Genomic DNA, 17,490 nt, shown 5'->3' with positions numbered 1-17,490 from the left:
CATAATCTCAAAGGGAGTCAGTCCCATCTTATAGGGTGAATTGCGTACCGTGTCGAGGGCAAAGGGGAGGAGAGCCACCCAGTCACCGCCAGTCTCTAAGGCTAATTTAGTTAAGGTCTCTTTTAGGGTCCTGTTCATTCTCTCTACCTTTCCTGAACTTTGGGGCCTATATGCGCAATGTAATTTCCAATTTGCCCCCAGAACTCGGGCTAAACCCTGACTCACCTTGGAGATGAAAGCAGGTCCATTGTCTGACCCTAGCATTACTGGGAAACCATACCTTGGCAAGATGTCTTCTAGCAGTTTTTTTGTCACAATCTGTGCTGTCTCATGTTTGGTAGGAAAAGCTTCTGTCCATCCTGAAAAAGTATCTACAAAGACTAGCAGGTATTTGTAACCATATTTTCCAGGTCTTACCTCAGTAAAGTCTAGTTCCCAGTATGCGCCAGGTCAGTCTCCTCTCAACCTGTTACCAGGGTTAGCCTTATTTGAAGTAGCATTGGTCAATTGGCAGGCCTTGCAAGTAGCAACAATGCATTCTATTTTGGTATTGGCATCTCGTATCTTGATTTCAGCATGTCTTAGGAGATCCTGCATCTTGCAGACACCCATGTGGGTGGATCGGTGCATTTTGGAGAGAACTTGTTCTCCCAAGGCCTCAGGTAGAATGATTTTACAGTCAGATGATTTCCACCATTCTTCGAGGCATTGGCTCATGGGCAGTTGTTTTATACAATTTAAGTCTGCCTCAGTGTACTGAGGTTTTCCTGGCAGAGCAGCGCCCCCTGGATTGGGCAGTTGAGTGGTCAGTGTTGGATCAGCCTCTAGGGCTATTTTTCGAGCTGTCTGGTCTGCCAAATTATTTCCTCAGGCAATCGGAGTATCGTTCTTTTGGTGCCCGGGACAGTGAATAATAGCCAATTTCTTTGGTAGCCATAGGGCCGCCAGTAGGGCGAGAATTTCCTCTTTGTTTTTAATAGTCTTTCCTTCAGCTGTTAACAGTCCTCTTTCCCTGTATATGGCCCCATGTATGTGAGCGGTGGCAAAAGCATACCTGCTGTCTATGTACACATTTAGCTTTCGGCCTTTTCCCAGAGTCAGTGCCTTAGTTAGCGCTATGAGCTCTGCTCGCTGTGCTGACGTTCCAGTGGGCAAGGGCTCAGCCCAAACGACCTCAGTCTCAGTGACCACAGCCGCCCCCGCATACCTTCAGCCATTCTGGACAAAACTGCTCCCATCGGTGTACCAGGTGTCTTCAGCATCTGGCCACATTTGGTCCTTTAGGTCCTCTCGAGTCCCGTGCACCTGAGCCAAGATGCCAGCATAGTCATGCAGCGGGGCTTCCAGGTCTGGGTCAGGCAGTAATGTTGCCGGGTTTAAGGTGGCCGGGGTCTGTAAGACAACTCGGGTCGGGTTTAAGAGCAGGCCCTGATAGTGGGTGAGGCGGCCATTGCTGAGCCATCTATCTGGAGGCTGTTTTAGAACCCCTTCAATGGCGTGGGGGGTGGTCACATTCAGTTCTTGGCCCAAGGTCAATTTATCAGCATCTTTGACCATCAGGGCCACTGCCACGATCATCCTCAGGCATGGGGGCCATCCAGCCACAACAGAATCAAGTTTCTTGGACAGGTATGTTACTGGTCGATGCCATGGGCCCAGATATTGGACTAGGATGCCCTTGGCAACTCCTTTGCTCTCATCAATGTAAAGGTGGAAGGGCTTAGTAATATCGGGCAAGCCCAAGGCTGGCACTGACAACAAAGCAGCCTTAATTTGGTTGAAGGACTTTTGTAGTTTTTCTGGCCATTGAAAGGCCTGATTGTCTTTAGTTGCCTCATAAAGGGGCCTCGCAAGCTCCACGAACCCCGGTATCCATAAGCGGTAGAAGCCAGCTGACCCCAAGAATTCTCTAACCTTCCGAGGGGAATCTGGTGTGGGTATCTTAAGAACTGTTTCTTTTCTAGCATCTGACAGCCATCTTTGCCCCTTTTTAAGCATATACCCCAGGTAGCTTACCTCAGGTTTGCAGATTTGGGCCTTTTTGGCAGACGCCCGGTATCCCAGTTCCCCTATGACTGTTAAGAGTTTCTTGGTTCCATCTAGGCAGTCTTCCCGCATTTCAGCTGCTATAAAGAGGTCATCTACATATTGTAACAGAGTCAGTTGGGGGTTTTGGAGGTGGAACTCACCCAGGTCTTCATGTAGGGCCTCGCCGAAGATGGTGGGAGAATTTTTGAACCCCTGAGGTAATCGGGTCCAGGTCAACTGTCTGTTGATACCTGCTCAGGGTAGCTCCATTCAAATGTGAAGATGTGCTGGCTTTTGGGTGCCAGCGGAAGGCTAAAGAAGGCATCTTTGAGATCCAAGGCCGTGTACCATTGATGGCTCAGGGGAAGTGAGCTCAGAAGGGTGTATGGGTTAGGCACCGTAGGGTGGATATCTATGACCCTTCTGTTTACCTCACGGAGGTCCTGCACTGGTCGATAGTCATTCGAGTGGGGTTTCCATACCGGCAACAAGGGGGTGTTCCAGGCTGATTGACAGGGCCTTAGAATACCCTGAGCAAGCAACCTCCTGATGTGTGGAGTTATTCCTTTGCGGGCCTCTAGGGACATGGGATATTGGTGAACTCATGCAGGGTCCATTCCTGACTTAATCTCTATGAACACAGGTGTCCTGTGTGCAGCCAGCCCCATGCCCCCAGTCTCAGCCCATGCTCACGGGAACATGGCAAGCCATTGTTCTATGCCAGGATCAGGAGGGGACTGTTTCTGATGTAGCAGATACTCGTCCTCTAGGCTCATGGTCAACACTTGGATGGGCTTTCCCTCCTGGTTAAGGACCTCTGCGCCCCCAGGCTGAAAATGGATTTGGGCTCCTAATTTAGTGAGCAAGTCTCTTTCAAGTAGAGGATGGGGCAATCTGGTATAATCATAAATGAGTGGGTTACCCGGCCCACTCCCAAGTCTACTGTTCTTCGGGTAGTCCATGAATATTTTTTCATGCCTGTGGCTCCTTGGACCCAGGAAGTTTTGTCAGATATGTGGCCATGTGGTTTAAGCAGGACTGAATGTTGGGTGCCGGTATCTACCAGGAATACAACGGGCTCCCCCTCCACTTTAAGGGTTACCCTGGGCTCGGGGAGGGTGCCTAGCCCCATCCCCCTAATCACTTAGTTCATCCATGGCCAGGACGGAGGCCTTTGAGCCGCCTCCCTGTCATCTTTTGGGGCACTCCTTAGCCCAGTGGCCTTCCTCTTTGCAGTAAGCACATTGATTTCTCCCCAACTGGGGGCGCTTCCTGCGTTCCCCCTTACCTCCTCCTTCTGCTGCAGTTTTTCTCAGGCGACGTTCATGTTCCCTCGTCTCTCCCGCTGTGGCAGCCAGAAGGATCTGAGCCAGGTTTTGGGTCTGGTGGCTGTCAGTTCTCATCTGCCTTTCCTCTGCGGTTTCCCTGTTGTTATACATTCTCTCTGCCACTGCAACTAAGTCCTGAATACTCTTTTCTCCTAATCTGTCTACTTTCTGTAACTTTCTTTTAATATCTGGCATCGCCTGGTTGACAAAATGTATTATTACAGTTGCCTTTGTCTCATTTGCTTCTAGGTCCATAGGAGTATACCTACGGAATGCTTTCTGAATTCTTCCTAGGAAGGCTGCAGGGCTCTCATTTGGTCCCTCTTGTACATCCCCTATCTTAGCGAAATTGGTGGGCTTTCGAGCAGCCACTTTGAGACCTCCCAACAGAGCCTGGTGATAGACCCAGAGCCTCTCCTTACCTTCTGCTGTGTTGAAGTCCCAATTGGGCCAGGACAAAGGAAAAGAAGTGTTGATAGTGTCAACATTAGTGGTGGGTTGACCACTGTCACCAGGAACCAATTTCCTGGCTTCATTTTGGATTCTCTCTCACTCCTTGTGGTAAACAGGATCTGGAGGAGCTGCTGACAATCATCCCAAGTGGGCTGATGAGTAAACAAATCAGTTTCTAATAGACTAATCAAATCCCTAGGGTTATCAGAGAATTTGGCGTGTTGAGTACACCAGTTATAAAGGTCACTGGTGGCGAAGGGCCAGTAATGATGAGGCTGGTTACCATGCTCATCAGGGGGCCCTATTGCTCTCAGTGGGAAAACAGTAGAGTCTGCCGGCCCTGCTGGTGAGATGGCACACCAGTGGCGAGTGTTCAGGGCGAGGCCATCCCCGCTGCCAGCACCCGGTGCCAGGCCTCCCTCTCCAGCTCCAGCTGGGGTCGGGACCTCTCCTCCTGCCTGTTGTTGCAGGGGAGTGGTGTGAAGATAGTAAGGGGGGGTAAGGAGATCTTCCTTGGTTCCTCCTTGGAGGACCGGGTAGAGCGGCATGGTTGGCTCGGTTTCAGTTTGCCTTTTCCCATTGCGCTCTCTGGGAGTCTTCTCACAGGCTGTCAGGATTACCTCCAGCTGCTCTTTCTGTGGAGGCAAAAAAGGGCTTGACCCATGGGGGTGGGTCACAGATTAGACTCTCCCAAGTGACAATGTAGGGAACCTGATCAGGATGTCTGGTGTAGGGATGGAAAACAGCTCCGCGGACCTTGCGTATGACCTGTAAATCAAAAGTTCCCTCGGGGGGCCATCCCTTCTCAAAGGAAGGCCACTCCAAACTACACAGAACGACAAGTCTGGACTTTTTTTATTTCTAACTTTAGACTATGAGCATGCTCTCTAACCTCTCTAAAATGGTCCATCATGAGGGACAGGGGGGTGGTCGCAGTCTGTCCCATCATCTCAGTCCAAGTCTCCACAATAAACAGACAAACAAACACAACAGAAAAACAAAAAGCAAGACAAAACCATCCTCCGCCCGATCGGAGGCAATGCCGAAAATGGGACGACAGCCTCAGGCCGTACCGCAGGAGCGACCCGCACCGTCCCCCTAGGAGTCTCGTCTCACAGACTCGTACTCATGGGGTACTTCCGTCCCCTCCAGAAGGATCCGGAACGTCTTCCAGAATCCCAGGTTGGCAGCCCTCACAGCGCGTCCGCCTAGACCATCTGCCGACCTACTCAGAATTGGGCCCCCCGAATTGCAAACAAAGAGACACCAGACACTCACCGGCCAGCGTTGGCCCTCCAGTACGGGGATCCTGGAGTCTTGGGGATCCCGGACGAGCCCCCAAATGTTGTACCCAGATCACGAGGTCCCCAAAGACCACCAAGGAGCCAATTCCGATGCAAACACACAAGGGTTGTTTATTCAAGCTCGAGCAGGGACTCTCATCCGACACCAATGCAGCGGGTCAGGATTGAGAGCCCTGACTCTAAAACACCAGGGGTTTTTATAGAGGTTACAGCAAGGCACGGGGTTTCCAAAAAGGTGCGGGGTTTCAAATCACACGCAAATCACACGATTGGCTAGCATTTAGCAAGTTTTGAAAGTTTAAACTTGATTGGCTGTGCCTTGCATGCTAAACTGCAAACGGTTGCTCAAGTCATCGAAAAGAACATCTGGGATACTGGGGTATTGGGGTAACTACTGATTAGCTGTTGCAAGCCATCGAGAAGAGCATCTGGGACATTGGGGCAGCTACTGATTAGCTGTTGCTAGGCGAGTTGCTAGGGGACTGCTGAACAGTATCACAGGCAGGTGGCCAAAGTATATCTTGTGGTTTTTCTTGGCACTAGAGTTTATGTCCAGGCCACCTCACTCTAAGATGGGGCCAAATTTTAAAATGGAGTCACTCAGGCCTCACAAATGGAATCTGGGACTGCAACCTTTCACACTGAAAAATCTGTTCTCAGTCTCTTTTCACAGAGAATGACCAATGCTGTGTTCTTCAACACATTTAAATTGAATTTGCTGAGTCACAGTGAACCAACAGATAAATTATATTTGAGCAGTTATGTAAACGAGATATGCTTCCATAGATATGCATAAGCAAACTGTGGTGCAACTAAAGAATAGAAGAGTAATTCAATGAAGGAAGAAATATACTATCAAGCCAGAAAAAAAAGAGGACCCTAAATGCATACTGTTAAGTGAAAGAAGTCAATCTGCAAAGGCTCCATATTGTATGGTTTTAACTATGAAGACTAAGATCAGTGATTGTCAGGGGCTGGGGCAAGGAGGAGGAGTGATGAATATGTGGAGTACAGGCAGTTTTCCAGGGCAACAACACAATTCTGTTTGATACTATAGTGATGGATATGTGTCACTAGACATTTGTCAAAACCAATAGACTATACAGTGGAGAACATGAGCCTCAGTGGACTTCAGTTAATAATACCGTAATAAGATTTTTTTTTGTAAACCTAAAAATGCTCGTAAGTATAAACTGAATTTTTTTTTAATAAGGAAAGAAGCAGGCTAAGAAATTGTAGTCCTAGTACTTGAAAGGTTGTGGTGGCCAGATTACTTAAGGCCTTGAGTTTGGGACAAGCCTAGACCACGTCATGAGATCCTGTGTAAAGGAAAAGGAAAAAGCAGATTTGATCAAAACAAAACAAAACAAAAACGAGGCTGGGCATTGTGGTGTATGCCTGTATTCCCAGCACTCTGGAAGGCTGAGGCAGAAGAATCCCAAGTGTGAAGGCAGCTTGGGCAGTTTAGTAATTTAGCAAGACCCACTCTCAATATTAAAAAAGGCCTGGTGATGTAGCTCATGTGAAGGGCCTGGTTCAGTCCCCACCACTGAAACAAAAATCATGTGGAGAAGGGCCCAGACCAAGGTTGTGGATGCCACTGGGAGGGCATCTGGTTGTTTGTTTAGACTAAACAGTCCTACAAAGCCCTCTTGGTGCTTGATCATGTTTCCTGTTGTGGTTTATATGTAGATGTCCTCTGAAACCCTCAAATGCTCTATAGTGGGGCATTTAGGAGAACATTGGATCATAGGAGTGTGATTTTCATCAGGGGATTAGTCCACAGATGAGTTGATAGCTAAATGTGATGCTGGGAGGTGAACTTGTTTGGAAGGAGGTGGGTCACTGGACAGATGGTGTGAAAGGGTCTATCTCTGTCCCTCCTCCCTTGATCCCTCTCTGCTTCCTGCCACCACACCATGAGCTGTTTCTCCTGTCTCTCCTCTGCTCTCTCTGCCCTGCTATGGACTGAAACCTCTACAAATTTTGAGCCAAAATAAACTTTTCTGCCTTGATTTTGTAGGTGATGGGTATTGTGTCTCAGCAACTCGAAAGTAACTAAAAGAATAACTTAAAGAAAATAGTTTGTGGTGAAAAAAGTCTGGCGTGTTCTTCTGTACCTCCATTTTATGAATGACTTCAGCTGATTCAGATGCCTGTAGTTGTTAGTGCTATGACTTTTACACTATTAGAGCAATTCGAAATTTGCAAATTAAAATACTTGCACTTTCCCCCTACTTATTAGATTATTATATGAAGCTAAGTTGGATAGAAATTAATATACAGCCAGAGAAGAATGGGGACCTCAAGGAAAGACATCAAAATTGTGACTGGAGGCAGATCTGAAGACAATCAGGCCCCAGTTCTTTCCAAGTATCTTTACTATGTGACTCATTTCACTACTGATCAATATTAGCTAAGCAACTGTAATTATAATCCTGTAGGTTAATTGTAGTCTTACCCACATTGTACTCACATTGTGATTTTGCTGTTCAAATTATCCCTGACACAGGGTGTCAGTGTCCACAGACTCAGGACGCCTCCTGGAAATCCAGGTGTTCTTCTTCCCCATATTCTCAATAAAACTCATCTATTTAACTTTTCCCTTTTTTTGGTGACTTCATTCCTCAATGTTGTGAGACCAGGAACTCTTCACGTTTGACATCTAACAGGCCAGGAGTTTTTCTATATCAAGAGCAGCAAATAAATTGATAAAATCTGGGAAAATTGTCAAAACCTAAATGAAGTCACTTATGCTCTCACAAAATAATAATCAATAATGCTGAAGCTTATGAAAGTGAATTATGAAACTCATAAAGAGAGTTTATGCAGTTGTGCCTGATAACAAAGAACAAGTCATGGAAGACTTCCAGAAAAACAGCCTCGCACAAAAGGCTGCAAAACCTAGAAATAAAAATATTTCAGCAAGTACATCTGCCCAACTCATGTCAATTTAATCTCTAACTCATGTCTTTGTATTATTGTTTCTTGTAGCCAAGGATTATTGTCTCAATAATTTACATCATCCTCTTTGTTTTGCCTTAGGAAATTTTATCCTAAATTTCCTTAATCTCCTCAATACTCAAAGTTCACTATAGTATGCAGATTCTCAGTGCAATGTCTATTCCTAAACAGCTTAATCTTTGCAGAATATCAATCTGTATGTTATTTTGATGGTCAAACTCACAGTTGACACTCATAATGTAATCCATACATTTTCAGCAGTAAGAATGTGTATTAGGTTGTGATCTGTAACAATGTACTTATGGCAATCAGTCTCACAAAAGACGACTGGATGAACTTCCTGTTCTAGTGTGAACCCTGAGCTCTGGCTCCACCCCGAGAAGCCTAGTCAGCCTTATCAACAGGACCTGCCAGCTTCCTGATCCAGCTCATAAGACAATTCTCTGCTTTCTCAGAACGTTTCTGCACCAACTATGGCAACTTTTGTGGAGCTCAGCACGAAAGCCACGATGCCCATTGTGGGCCTGGGGACCTGGAAGGTAAATATGCAAATCTTGGGGAACCTGGTTCCTTAGAGGGCCTTTGGGGTGCTTTCTCCTCTGTGCATTCAGTTACACTCGGGTGTCTGAGAGGTGCACTTCAGCCTCACAGCCAGCACCTCAGGTGCTTTCTTTTCTTAGGGCTGATTCAGGCTGTAAATCACCAAGACTGGCTTTTCTTAGTGCTGATGAGTTTCCCTGGCAAGTATCAAGTTTAGGCAGGTGTTGAAAACAAATTTATTTTCAGGGAAGGTACTATTTTAACACTCTTTTTTTCTCTAAAACACTGGCTGATATTGGAGAACATCTGGGGCTGGACACTTTACAGTTCTTGGCCAAGGGTTTGCTGCTAGTAGAGTGACCGAGAAGGAACACAGACCTCCAAAGGCCCTGGCATCTCTTACTGCTTATGTGATGAGACATGGGCCAGCAGCTACTATGGCCTGTTTGCTTGCTAGAAATGAAGACTCTCAGGACCATCTTATGTTACTAGATCAGTGTCTGCAGTTAACCAATAACCCCACATGGTTATTAAAGTCTGAGAAGTGCTGGGACCACAGAGAGCCTGCCTGGGAGTCAGGAGCTCAGCTTCAGCCCTGGCAGTGATAAAGTGAGCCTGAAAAATGCTCTAAGGCATACCCCAGCACCCTGTGAAGAGAATTCATGGTTCTCCATGATAGCATCAACCAAGTTAGTTTCCAGCAACCATCTTTAGATCCTGTCTTCTCTCCTGTCCTTTGGACCTCTTCTCTTTGTGGTGTCTTCATCCTCTGGCTCTCTTTCCTTCTTTGTATCCTCTTCTCCTTCTCTTGTGGAAGGGTGAGATTGTTACTGGGTTCTGGGGTACTGGACTCTCCTTCTAGAGGTGTTTTCTAGGTTCTTTGCTGAACAAGAATTGGTCAAGACAAGCAAAAAAGATAGTGAGGTTTTGCATTTATTCAGAGTATTAAAAGTAGAAAAAGAAATATACCCTCAGAGTGAGTGTATGCCAGTTCAAAGTAGGAAAAGAATTACATCTTTCAAAGTGCAGGATGGGCCACTGAAAGAGGTGACAGTAGTCACCAGCTTAATGGCAGCTGTCTTTTGTATCTCCCACTCCTCAGGCTTATGTCAGATGTAGGCTGTCCTATCAATGATCTGATTGAGTTCTCGGGAGAATTTAGGATAGGACTTTCTGATTGGTTCCAGGAACAGTGCTGGCCCTTATCTCCTTGATCGCCACAATTAACAGGTCACACCCATGTGTCCAGCCCTCCTGCTTCTGAATCCCTCTTCATTTCAGCACTGGGTTTATTGACTCTCAGGATACATTCTTGGTTAAGTTGGTTGAGCAGATTGATGCCAGACTAATTCAGTCTCATCTTTTTTGCATGAACTGCAAGTAGTACCTCAAATCAAAATTTGAACCTGTCTTTGTTACTTTTCTCTCTTTGCTGAGACAAAATGCCTGGCACCCAAATTAAAAGGGTAAACATTTTATTTAGCTTATAGTTTGTAGAGCTTTCAGTTTATAAGAGCTTGCTCCAAGGCAGGGTGGCTTGGCATAGGGACATCACAGAGGAGAAATTGTTCATGGCTTCTACAAGGTAGCAAAAGCAGCAAGGGAACTTGACAGCACCTTCCTGCCACTTTTATCTTATTCAGACTACTTAGGGGAGGTAGTACTCACACCCTTAATCCTAGTGCCCTCAGGCCTAATATTGCACCATGAATCAATCAGATACTCTATCTAAATCCAGCCACCTCTGAAAAAGCCCCACCTAAGCCTACATGAGGCTTTGAAGGGACATCTAAACACAAGCTATAATATAACCTTATACACAATTGATAATAATTTTCAAATATCCAGTAAATCTCATCATCCTGGATACATTTACTAAAAACTTATTTTTGGAATTTCAAAAGTACTTACAAAGGTTATGAGATGAGCTGTTTTGAAGTCATGGGAATGATACACTTTAAAGGATTGTGTACCTATTGGTGGAGGTAAAGGAGGTTGTTGTGGTTTGGAAAGGTGTCATGGGTGCATCAGGATTACTGGTAGCAATTCCTTATCTCAGTGCTTGTAGAGTTTTATCTACTTTTCAGTGTTTGGTACTTGCAACTGAAGAAGTTTTAGATCTCTGAGAGATCATTTTTAAAAGTTTTTCTCCCTTATTGTTAGACATGGGTAAGTTAGACAAAAATGTAGTATTTGTTTTCTTTTCCTCTTTCTTGAGGATGGAAAACCAGGTGCATTCTTATAAGCTTTTCTATATCCTTTTTTGGGAAGCGGTAATTATGTAATGGCTCACATCTACTGGGTTTTACAGGTTGTCAGGTGATATGCTAAAAAGTTTATATTCCTGGTGGCAAGTAATCAACACAAGAATTTCATGAAGCTAGGGCTCTGTGGTTCCCATTTTGGAGCCAGACTTTAGAGAAATGGAGGAGTCTTCTCATATCTGTGTATCTAATATGTGATGGAGTATGGATTCATCCTGTAAAACTCATTTACTGCATCCTCATCACCACCTGGGAATTGAAATTCTTCTAGGACTCCTCAGAATCTATTTTCAGCTGATATTTACCAATTGCAGTGGGATTAACCTGTCAATCCCAGCCAATTGCACATACTTCAGGATTAGCCTGGATTAAAGTGGAATTGATTTTAGCTAGAATCAGTTGTCAAGTCATACACATTAAATCAGTTCATCTTTTTTTAATTCATTTGAAACACCTTCTGAAGTGTTTGCCTCCCAGCTGGCCCTGGTCAAATGGGACCCCAGAGAACCTCAGTTTGGAAAAGTTGGGCCATGGACAGCTGGTGGAGGAGGTCCTGGGATAAGAAGGCCTGAGGAATTTTTGTTGCCTATCAGTCTTCCCCAGGCAAAGTCAAAGAAGCTGTGAAAGCAGCCATCGATGCAGGATATCGCCACATCGACTGTGCCTTTATCTATCAGAATGAGAATGAGGTAGGAGACGCCATCCAAGAGAAGATCCAAGAGAAGGCTGTGAGGCGGGAGGACCTCTTCATTGTTAGCAAGGTACATGCAGCCCTGTACTTTGGGGGGATTCCTCGACATGATCTATAACACATCAGCCTTTTCTATAAGTCTACATCTCTATCTCTCCATTTATTACATCCCTAGATACAAACATTCATATTCCAATCAGTTATTGGTATGTGGAGGAAGCTGCTGCTGCCATACCCCCTCCCAGAACTTGGTTTGCCATATGGAGATGGTTCCATTGAGCCTCTGGTACCCTGGCCTCCCACTTTCCTGTCAGTGCCATCCGTTTGCCTAGGGACATCAGGGGATAGAGTCAGGGACTGGTCCTGTAGCCCACAGCCAACCTTCAGAACTGCAGTCTCAGAGACCGTGGCCCTGAGTTTGTTAGCCAGAGGGGTTTTAGGGAAATTGTTGGGATATTTTTTTATTGTCACGAATAAACTTTTAAAAATTTATGTTCAGTAAATGAGTAATGATAAAATGAGCTTTAAAAAGGGAGGTAAAACTGTATGAGTGGTGTGAGAATCACTGGATCCATATTACTACATAATATACCAAAAATACTAAAAATTCCATTTACTTGAAAAGTGCACCTTGTGGGAGAAGTAGACCCACTGTGTGCAAAGGCTGACTCTAGATGAACTCCTTGTAAAATCATCATTGGGGCCTGGTAGGCTTGGGCAACAGGAATATAGAAAAAGATCATCTGCTCCCAAAGGGTTAAGAAAGCTTAAAATTTCAAAGTTACACATAATTTCTACCCTCAGAGGCCAGGCAGCCAATGAAGGGAATAGCAGAGGTACACAAATATTTAATCAGTGGCCCCATGTACTAAATGATCTAGGTGGCACACAGAATGCTCACAGCTATGAAAAACTAAATTTCCCTCAACACCTAAGAAATGTCATTGTCATGCTCAGCCTTGATGACCACACACTGAAACATGCACCTTAATCAACTTTGGTGTACGTGGCCTATCAGGTTACATCACTGTGCAAACCTCAAAGCAGGGGACAAGAGTATGGTGTGGCCCTTTCTCTGATCCTAACTCCTGTTTCTTGCATTCTGCAGTTGTGGTGCACATTCTTTGAGAAAAGCCTAGTGAAGGAGGCCTGTCGGAAAACCCTGAAGGACTTGAAACTGGACTACCTGGACATCTACCTCATTCATTGTCCACAGGGGCTTCAGGTTTGAGTTACTCCCTGGCCCAATCTCAAGATACTGAGTAGAGAGATGGCAGAAAAGAGCAGCTGCATTAGGACTGGGTGTGCCAGTGGGTCACACAAGAGCTCTTGTGCAGTGTGGAAGGTAGACTGTGCTCACGGACATGGCCACATACTTAGGGTTTCTTGCAGTTATGCCTGAGAGAAACTATAATTTTTGGTAGTGCAGACAACCTGGTACTACTGCATCACCTTTGTCTTGATTTATTGCCTAGGAGAACTCAGGATACTGTTGCATAACATTATTGCAGGGCTCTATTCTCCTGTTAACTGGAGCACACCTGGGAATGGGACCCTGGAGAGAAACCCTAATATGGTGGTGCTTAAGGGTCACCAGTCCTCAATAATGACACCAACTCATTGCCTAAGGGTCTGCTCCTGCCTTATCCTGATAGCAGTAGTATATGAGGTTAATAGTGATAATGAAGGCTTTTAGAATATACTGCAAATGAGCTTTAAAATCATTACAAAAAAATTCCAAAATATAAGAGCTTACATATGAAGATATATTGACTTAGAGATTTTACTGAAGCTTACTGTCTTGAAGTATGTTCTTCGGAGCTTGAGAGAACGGTTTGTCACTGAATATTTAGCATGAGTCAGGATCCCCAAACCTTGTTTAACAAGACCAGTATCTAGATGCAGATTCCAACAAGCTTTGTTCTGCCTTTACAGGCTGGAAAGGACTTCTTCCCCAAAGATGATAGAGGCAGTACCATCCCCAGTAAAGCGACGTTCTTGGATACATGGGAGGTAGGTTCAGCTTCTTCTAAGTGTGCTTGGAAAGAATTTTTCCTTCAGTCACCCTGGAAACTGTCCTGGTATAGAAGAGCCCATATGCCTTGAGTCTGATTTCATCACTGTTATTCTGCAGTTCTTCTGTTTCCTTCCTCATGACCAGTGGGTTTGAGGTTCACCTGACTCTATTTACATTCTGAAGGCTAAGACTGAGTTCTCAAATGACATGGAAATATCACACATACCAATCTGTGGAACATACATAGTGTTTCAAAGCTGTGAGAGTGGTATTTAGAACGAGTTTAACCTGTTTGTGAATATTAGTTGGGTAATCTAAGGTAATTATTTTAAGTTTTGTAAGTCTTTGTTTCCTATTTTAAAAGTATTTTCAATACATATGCAGTGTTAATGGAAATATACAGTGAATGTTTGAATTAAAAACTTTACTTCAGTAAGAGAGAATTGGCAGCCGGGGATTTAGCTCAGTGGTTTCGGCACCTGCTGCGCAAGCGCAAGGACCCAAGTTCGATCCCCGGTACCGAAAAAATAAATAAATAAAAAATAAAAAATTAGGGGCCGGGGATTTAGCTCAGTGGTTCCGCTGCCTGGCTCGCAAGCTCAAGGACCCAAGTTTGATCTCTGGTACCAAAAAAAAAAAAAAAAAAAAAAAAAAAGAGAGAGAGAGAATTGGTAATAATACCCTCAAAATGCCTCCCCTTGCTTTAAACACATTTATCCAATCTTTCTTGACTCTCTCTGAAGCAGTTCTGGAAGCTCTCTTTCATGAATGTTTTTATGAGGTATGATAAAATATATTATCAATGCTGCTGAGTGCCTTTCAATGGAGAGCTAAGCTCATAAAAGGTTATGGTGTGTCATCATCCACATATTCACTGTATCTAGTACCAGAGGACCTCTGACTCTTTCCCAAACTCAAAATAACTATAAAAGGTAAATGTTTTGAACTCATTCAGAACATCCAGGCAGCCAGGACAATGCAACTAAGGACACTTAGAAAAGAGGACTTCCAGAACTGTTTCAGAAAGTGGTAAGAATGTTGGGATGAGTGTGTTGGAAGCAAAGGAGCTATGCTACTGTGATTTTTACTGTAACACATTTGTAAAATTTGAATATTTGCCATATTTTTAATCACCTTATATTAATAATACATATCCTTCAGAATCTGGTAAAGAATAAGTTAGCTAATATACCAGGAACTGCAATTGTACAGCCCATTTATTCATCCAGCCCAATAAGGAAGTGTTACAGTCTTTACAATGACTATAACAGAGACCTAGAAATATTGGCAATGTGTCAGATCTTGAAGTAGTGTTTGGCAAAGCTAGGCCTGGACTCCCATCTGAAGTCTGTTAGACTCAGAAGTCCATTTACTAAGCTCTTTAGCACAAGCTTGGCAAAGAGTAGATACTTTACCAAATATCGGTGAACATCACATCAGCACCCTGCTTCTTAGTGCAGAAATGCATAATTCATGTTCAAAATTGAATTACATCATGACTATTTTTCTTAAACCACTATATCTTCTTGCAAATGCTAGTAGAGAATAAAATGAATAATTAAGTTTAAATAGGTAGTGACAGAAAGCCTTGAAGAATTAATTGTGCATTTTGTCAGGTGTGTGTTGTGGGCACATATAGTCCTGAGTTTTTCTTGTGCTTTGCCACTTCAAAATATATTAAGCCTACCCTTTTGGAAGAGATTAGAATTGATATGATCAAATTAAATGTAACACTTCTGTGGAGAGTTTGCCCAAAACTGTTTATCCATGTGCAACAAATCTTGGCTCATGAACTGTTTCAAATTAGCAGAAGAAGATTTAGATGATGTGATATCCAAAGAAAAGGATATTGAACAGAAAAGCAATGATTTCATAATGACAGTGTTGGCAATCTTTTTCTTCCATTAAGTTTATTGGTACATTTTAGATATAAAATACAGTAACATACATCATTGGGATCTTGTACCTTTTACATGATGTATCTTGGTTCTTATTTTGTCCTCTTCCCCTGCCCTCCCTTCACCCCCTCCACCCTTCCCTATTTGCAAAGACTTTGTTTCCATTTTTTTCTTTTTCTCATATTTTTTCTTTTTGCCTCTTTCCTTTCACCTACCCCTCCCATTTCTCCGACTCCTTTAGACCTTTTCTTCCTATTACACATTATCAATTATACATTTTTAAAATTACAATATCAAGATCTAGAAGACATTACCTAAGATTTTATAGAATTTAAAATTTTATATATTACAAAAATCTTTTTTGAAAACAATTTGACATCTTCTAAGAAGTACCTTGGAGACAAATTAATGAAACTAACTCTGGAGGAAATATAAAATTTGAATAGCACCTATTAAAGAAAGTATATTCCTAGCTTGAAAACCTACCTATATGACAACAGCAGGCTCATATACATTTTAACTGATAAATTATATCAGACCTTTAAAGCAGAAAAAAGATGGAACACTTCTCCCCTCATTTTAGGAAAACAACATTGTGGTAATACTAAAACTGGATAAAGATAATAGAAGAAAAAAGTATGAACATAAATAAAAATTTGTTTAACAAAACAAACTATTAGAAGTCAGATCTGGCAGTATGTAGACAGTGGTTCTATTATAGGGATGGCAGTGTTGGTTCAGCATTGGAAGATCCACCCCTGAAAAGTCATCACTTTAACAGAGGAAAGGAAAAAGTCATGTGATCCTGTCACTAGTTGGAGAAAAAGTATTGAACTAAATTCTACAGCTGTTCATGGTAAAAGCTACCAGGAGACTAGAAGTAGAAGAGAACCTTCTCAACAGATTAAAGAGATGTACTCCATACTTCCAGCGAGAACACCTTATATGAATGGAGAAGATGCCATGCTTTCTCCTTAAGGTGGGGAACAAGGGCAGATATGCTTACTCTTCATCTGTCCATTAAACTTTGAAACCTAGGCCCAAACCAAAATAGTCTGGCAATAAAATGAGTCAATTAGGATAGGATTGGCAAGTTAGAAGTAAAATCTTTATATGTAGATGAAATGATCATCTACAGAGAAAATACTAAGAAATCTCTAGGAGCCTCTAGAACTTGTATTTGAATTTAGCAGGATTAGAAAACACAAGGTATATATAAAAATTCAGGTGTATGTATACTTGCTATAAATGAAGAATTGGATATTGAAATTTAAAGTTATATAGGAGTACAAAGGACCTAGAAAAGTAAAAAGGAAAAAAAAAACCCCAGTGTTGGAAGACATTTAGTACCTAATTTTAAGACTTCCTCTAAAGCTACAGTAATCAAGGCAGTGTTGGTGTAAGGAAAGACACATAAATCATTTGAATAAAACAGAGAATCTAGAAATAGAACCACGCATATATGGTCCACTGAGTTTTGAAAGATTATTTAACATTAACATTTTATAGAACATAAACTCAATTCAAGAGCAGAGGGAAAGATAGTGTTTTCAGCAAATAGCACTAGAACACCTGCTATCTGTATATAAGAAATTACCCTCAACCCTTTATTTCCCTACATAAAAATAACTTGAAAGGATCTATGAACCTAAATATGAAAAACTAGAACTATAAAACTTTAAGAAGAAATTTTGAGGGAAAATCCATGAATTTGGGGTAGGCAAGAATTTCCTAGGATATAAAAAGCATGATGTATAAAAGAAAAAAATTGATAAATGAGATTCCATCAAAACTTAGAACTTTAAATGACATCATTAAGAAATTGAAAAGTAGTCCTTAAATAGACCATATTTATAATGCATATAACTTATGACCAGAATATATAAAAAAAACTCTTACAGCTCATTAATAGACAACCCAATTCAAATGTAGATATAAGAAGATGATAAATAGGCAATATAGCACAAGGAAAGGTGTGCAACACTAGAATCATAAAAATACTA

General features: G+C 42.8%; 1 protein-coding gene across 4 annotated transcripts in view; it reads left to right on the top strand.

Annotated features, from left to right (window-relative positions):
- Positions 1 to 17,490, top strand: part of LOC101705915 (aldo-keto reductase family 1 member B10) — a 30,402-nt gene that overhangs the window by 4,187 nt on the left and 8,725 nt on the right. For 2 of the 4 annotated variants that reach the window (XM_004851211.4, XM_013074538.3), the window contains exons 2-5: positions 8,427 to 8,616; positions 11,475 to 11,642; positions 12,681 to 12,797; positions 13,508 to 13,585. In XM_004851211.4, coding sequence (XP_004851268.2) covers positions 8,551 to 8,616; positions 11,475 to 11,642; positions 12,681 to 12,797; positions 13,508 to 13,585 — 429 coding nt within the window. In that variant the 5' untranslated portion in view covers positions 8,427 to 8,550. The remainder of the gene's footprint in view (positions 1 to 8,426; positions 8,617 to 11,474; positions 11,643 to 12,680; positions 12,798 to 13,507; positions 13,586 to 17,490) is intronic. The other 2 variants (XM_087206274.1, XM_004851212.3) reach the window with 1 other exon arrangement.

This window comes from Heterocephalus glaber, unplaced genomic scaffold (genome assembly GCF_053883595.1).
Source record: "Heterocephalus glaber isolate CG9 unplaced genomic scaffold, H.glaber_assembly_v1.0 deba00000621, whole genome shotgun sequence".
NCBI classification, from domain to species: domain Eukaryota; kingdom Metazoa; phylum Chordata; class Mammalia; order Rodentia; family Bathyergidae; genus Heterocephalus; species Heterocephalus glaber.
The sequence above is the reverse complement of the archived record's forward strand: the minus strand, read 5'-3'. Positions and strand labels throughout refer to the sequence as shown.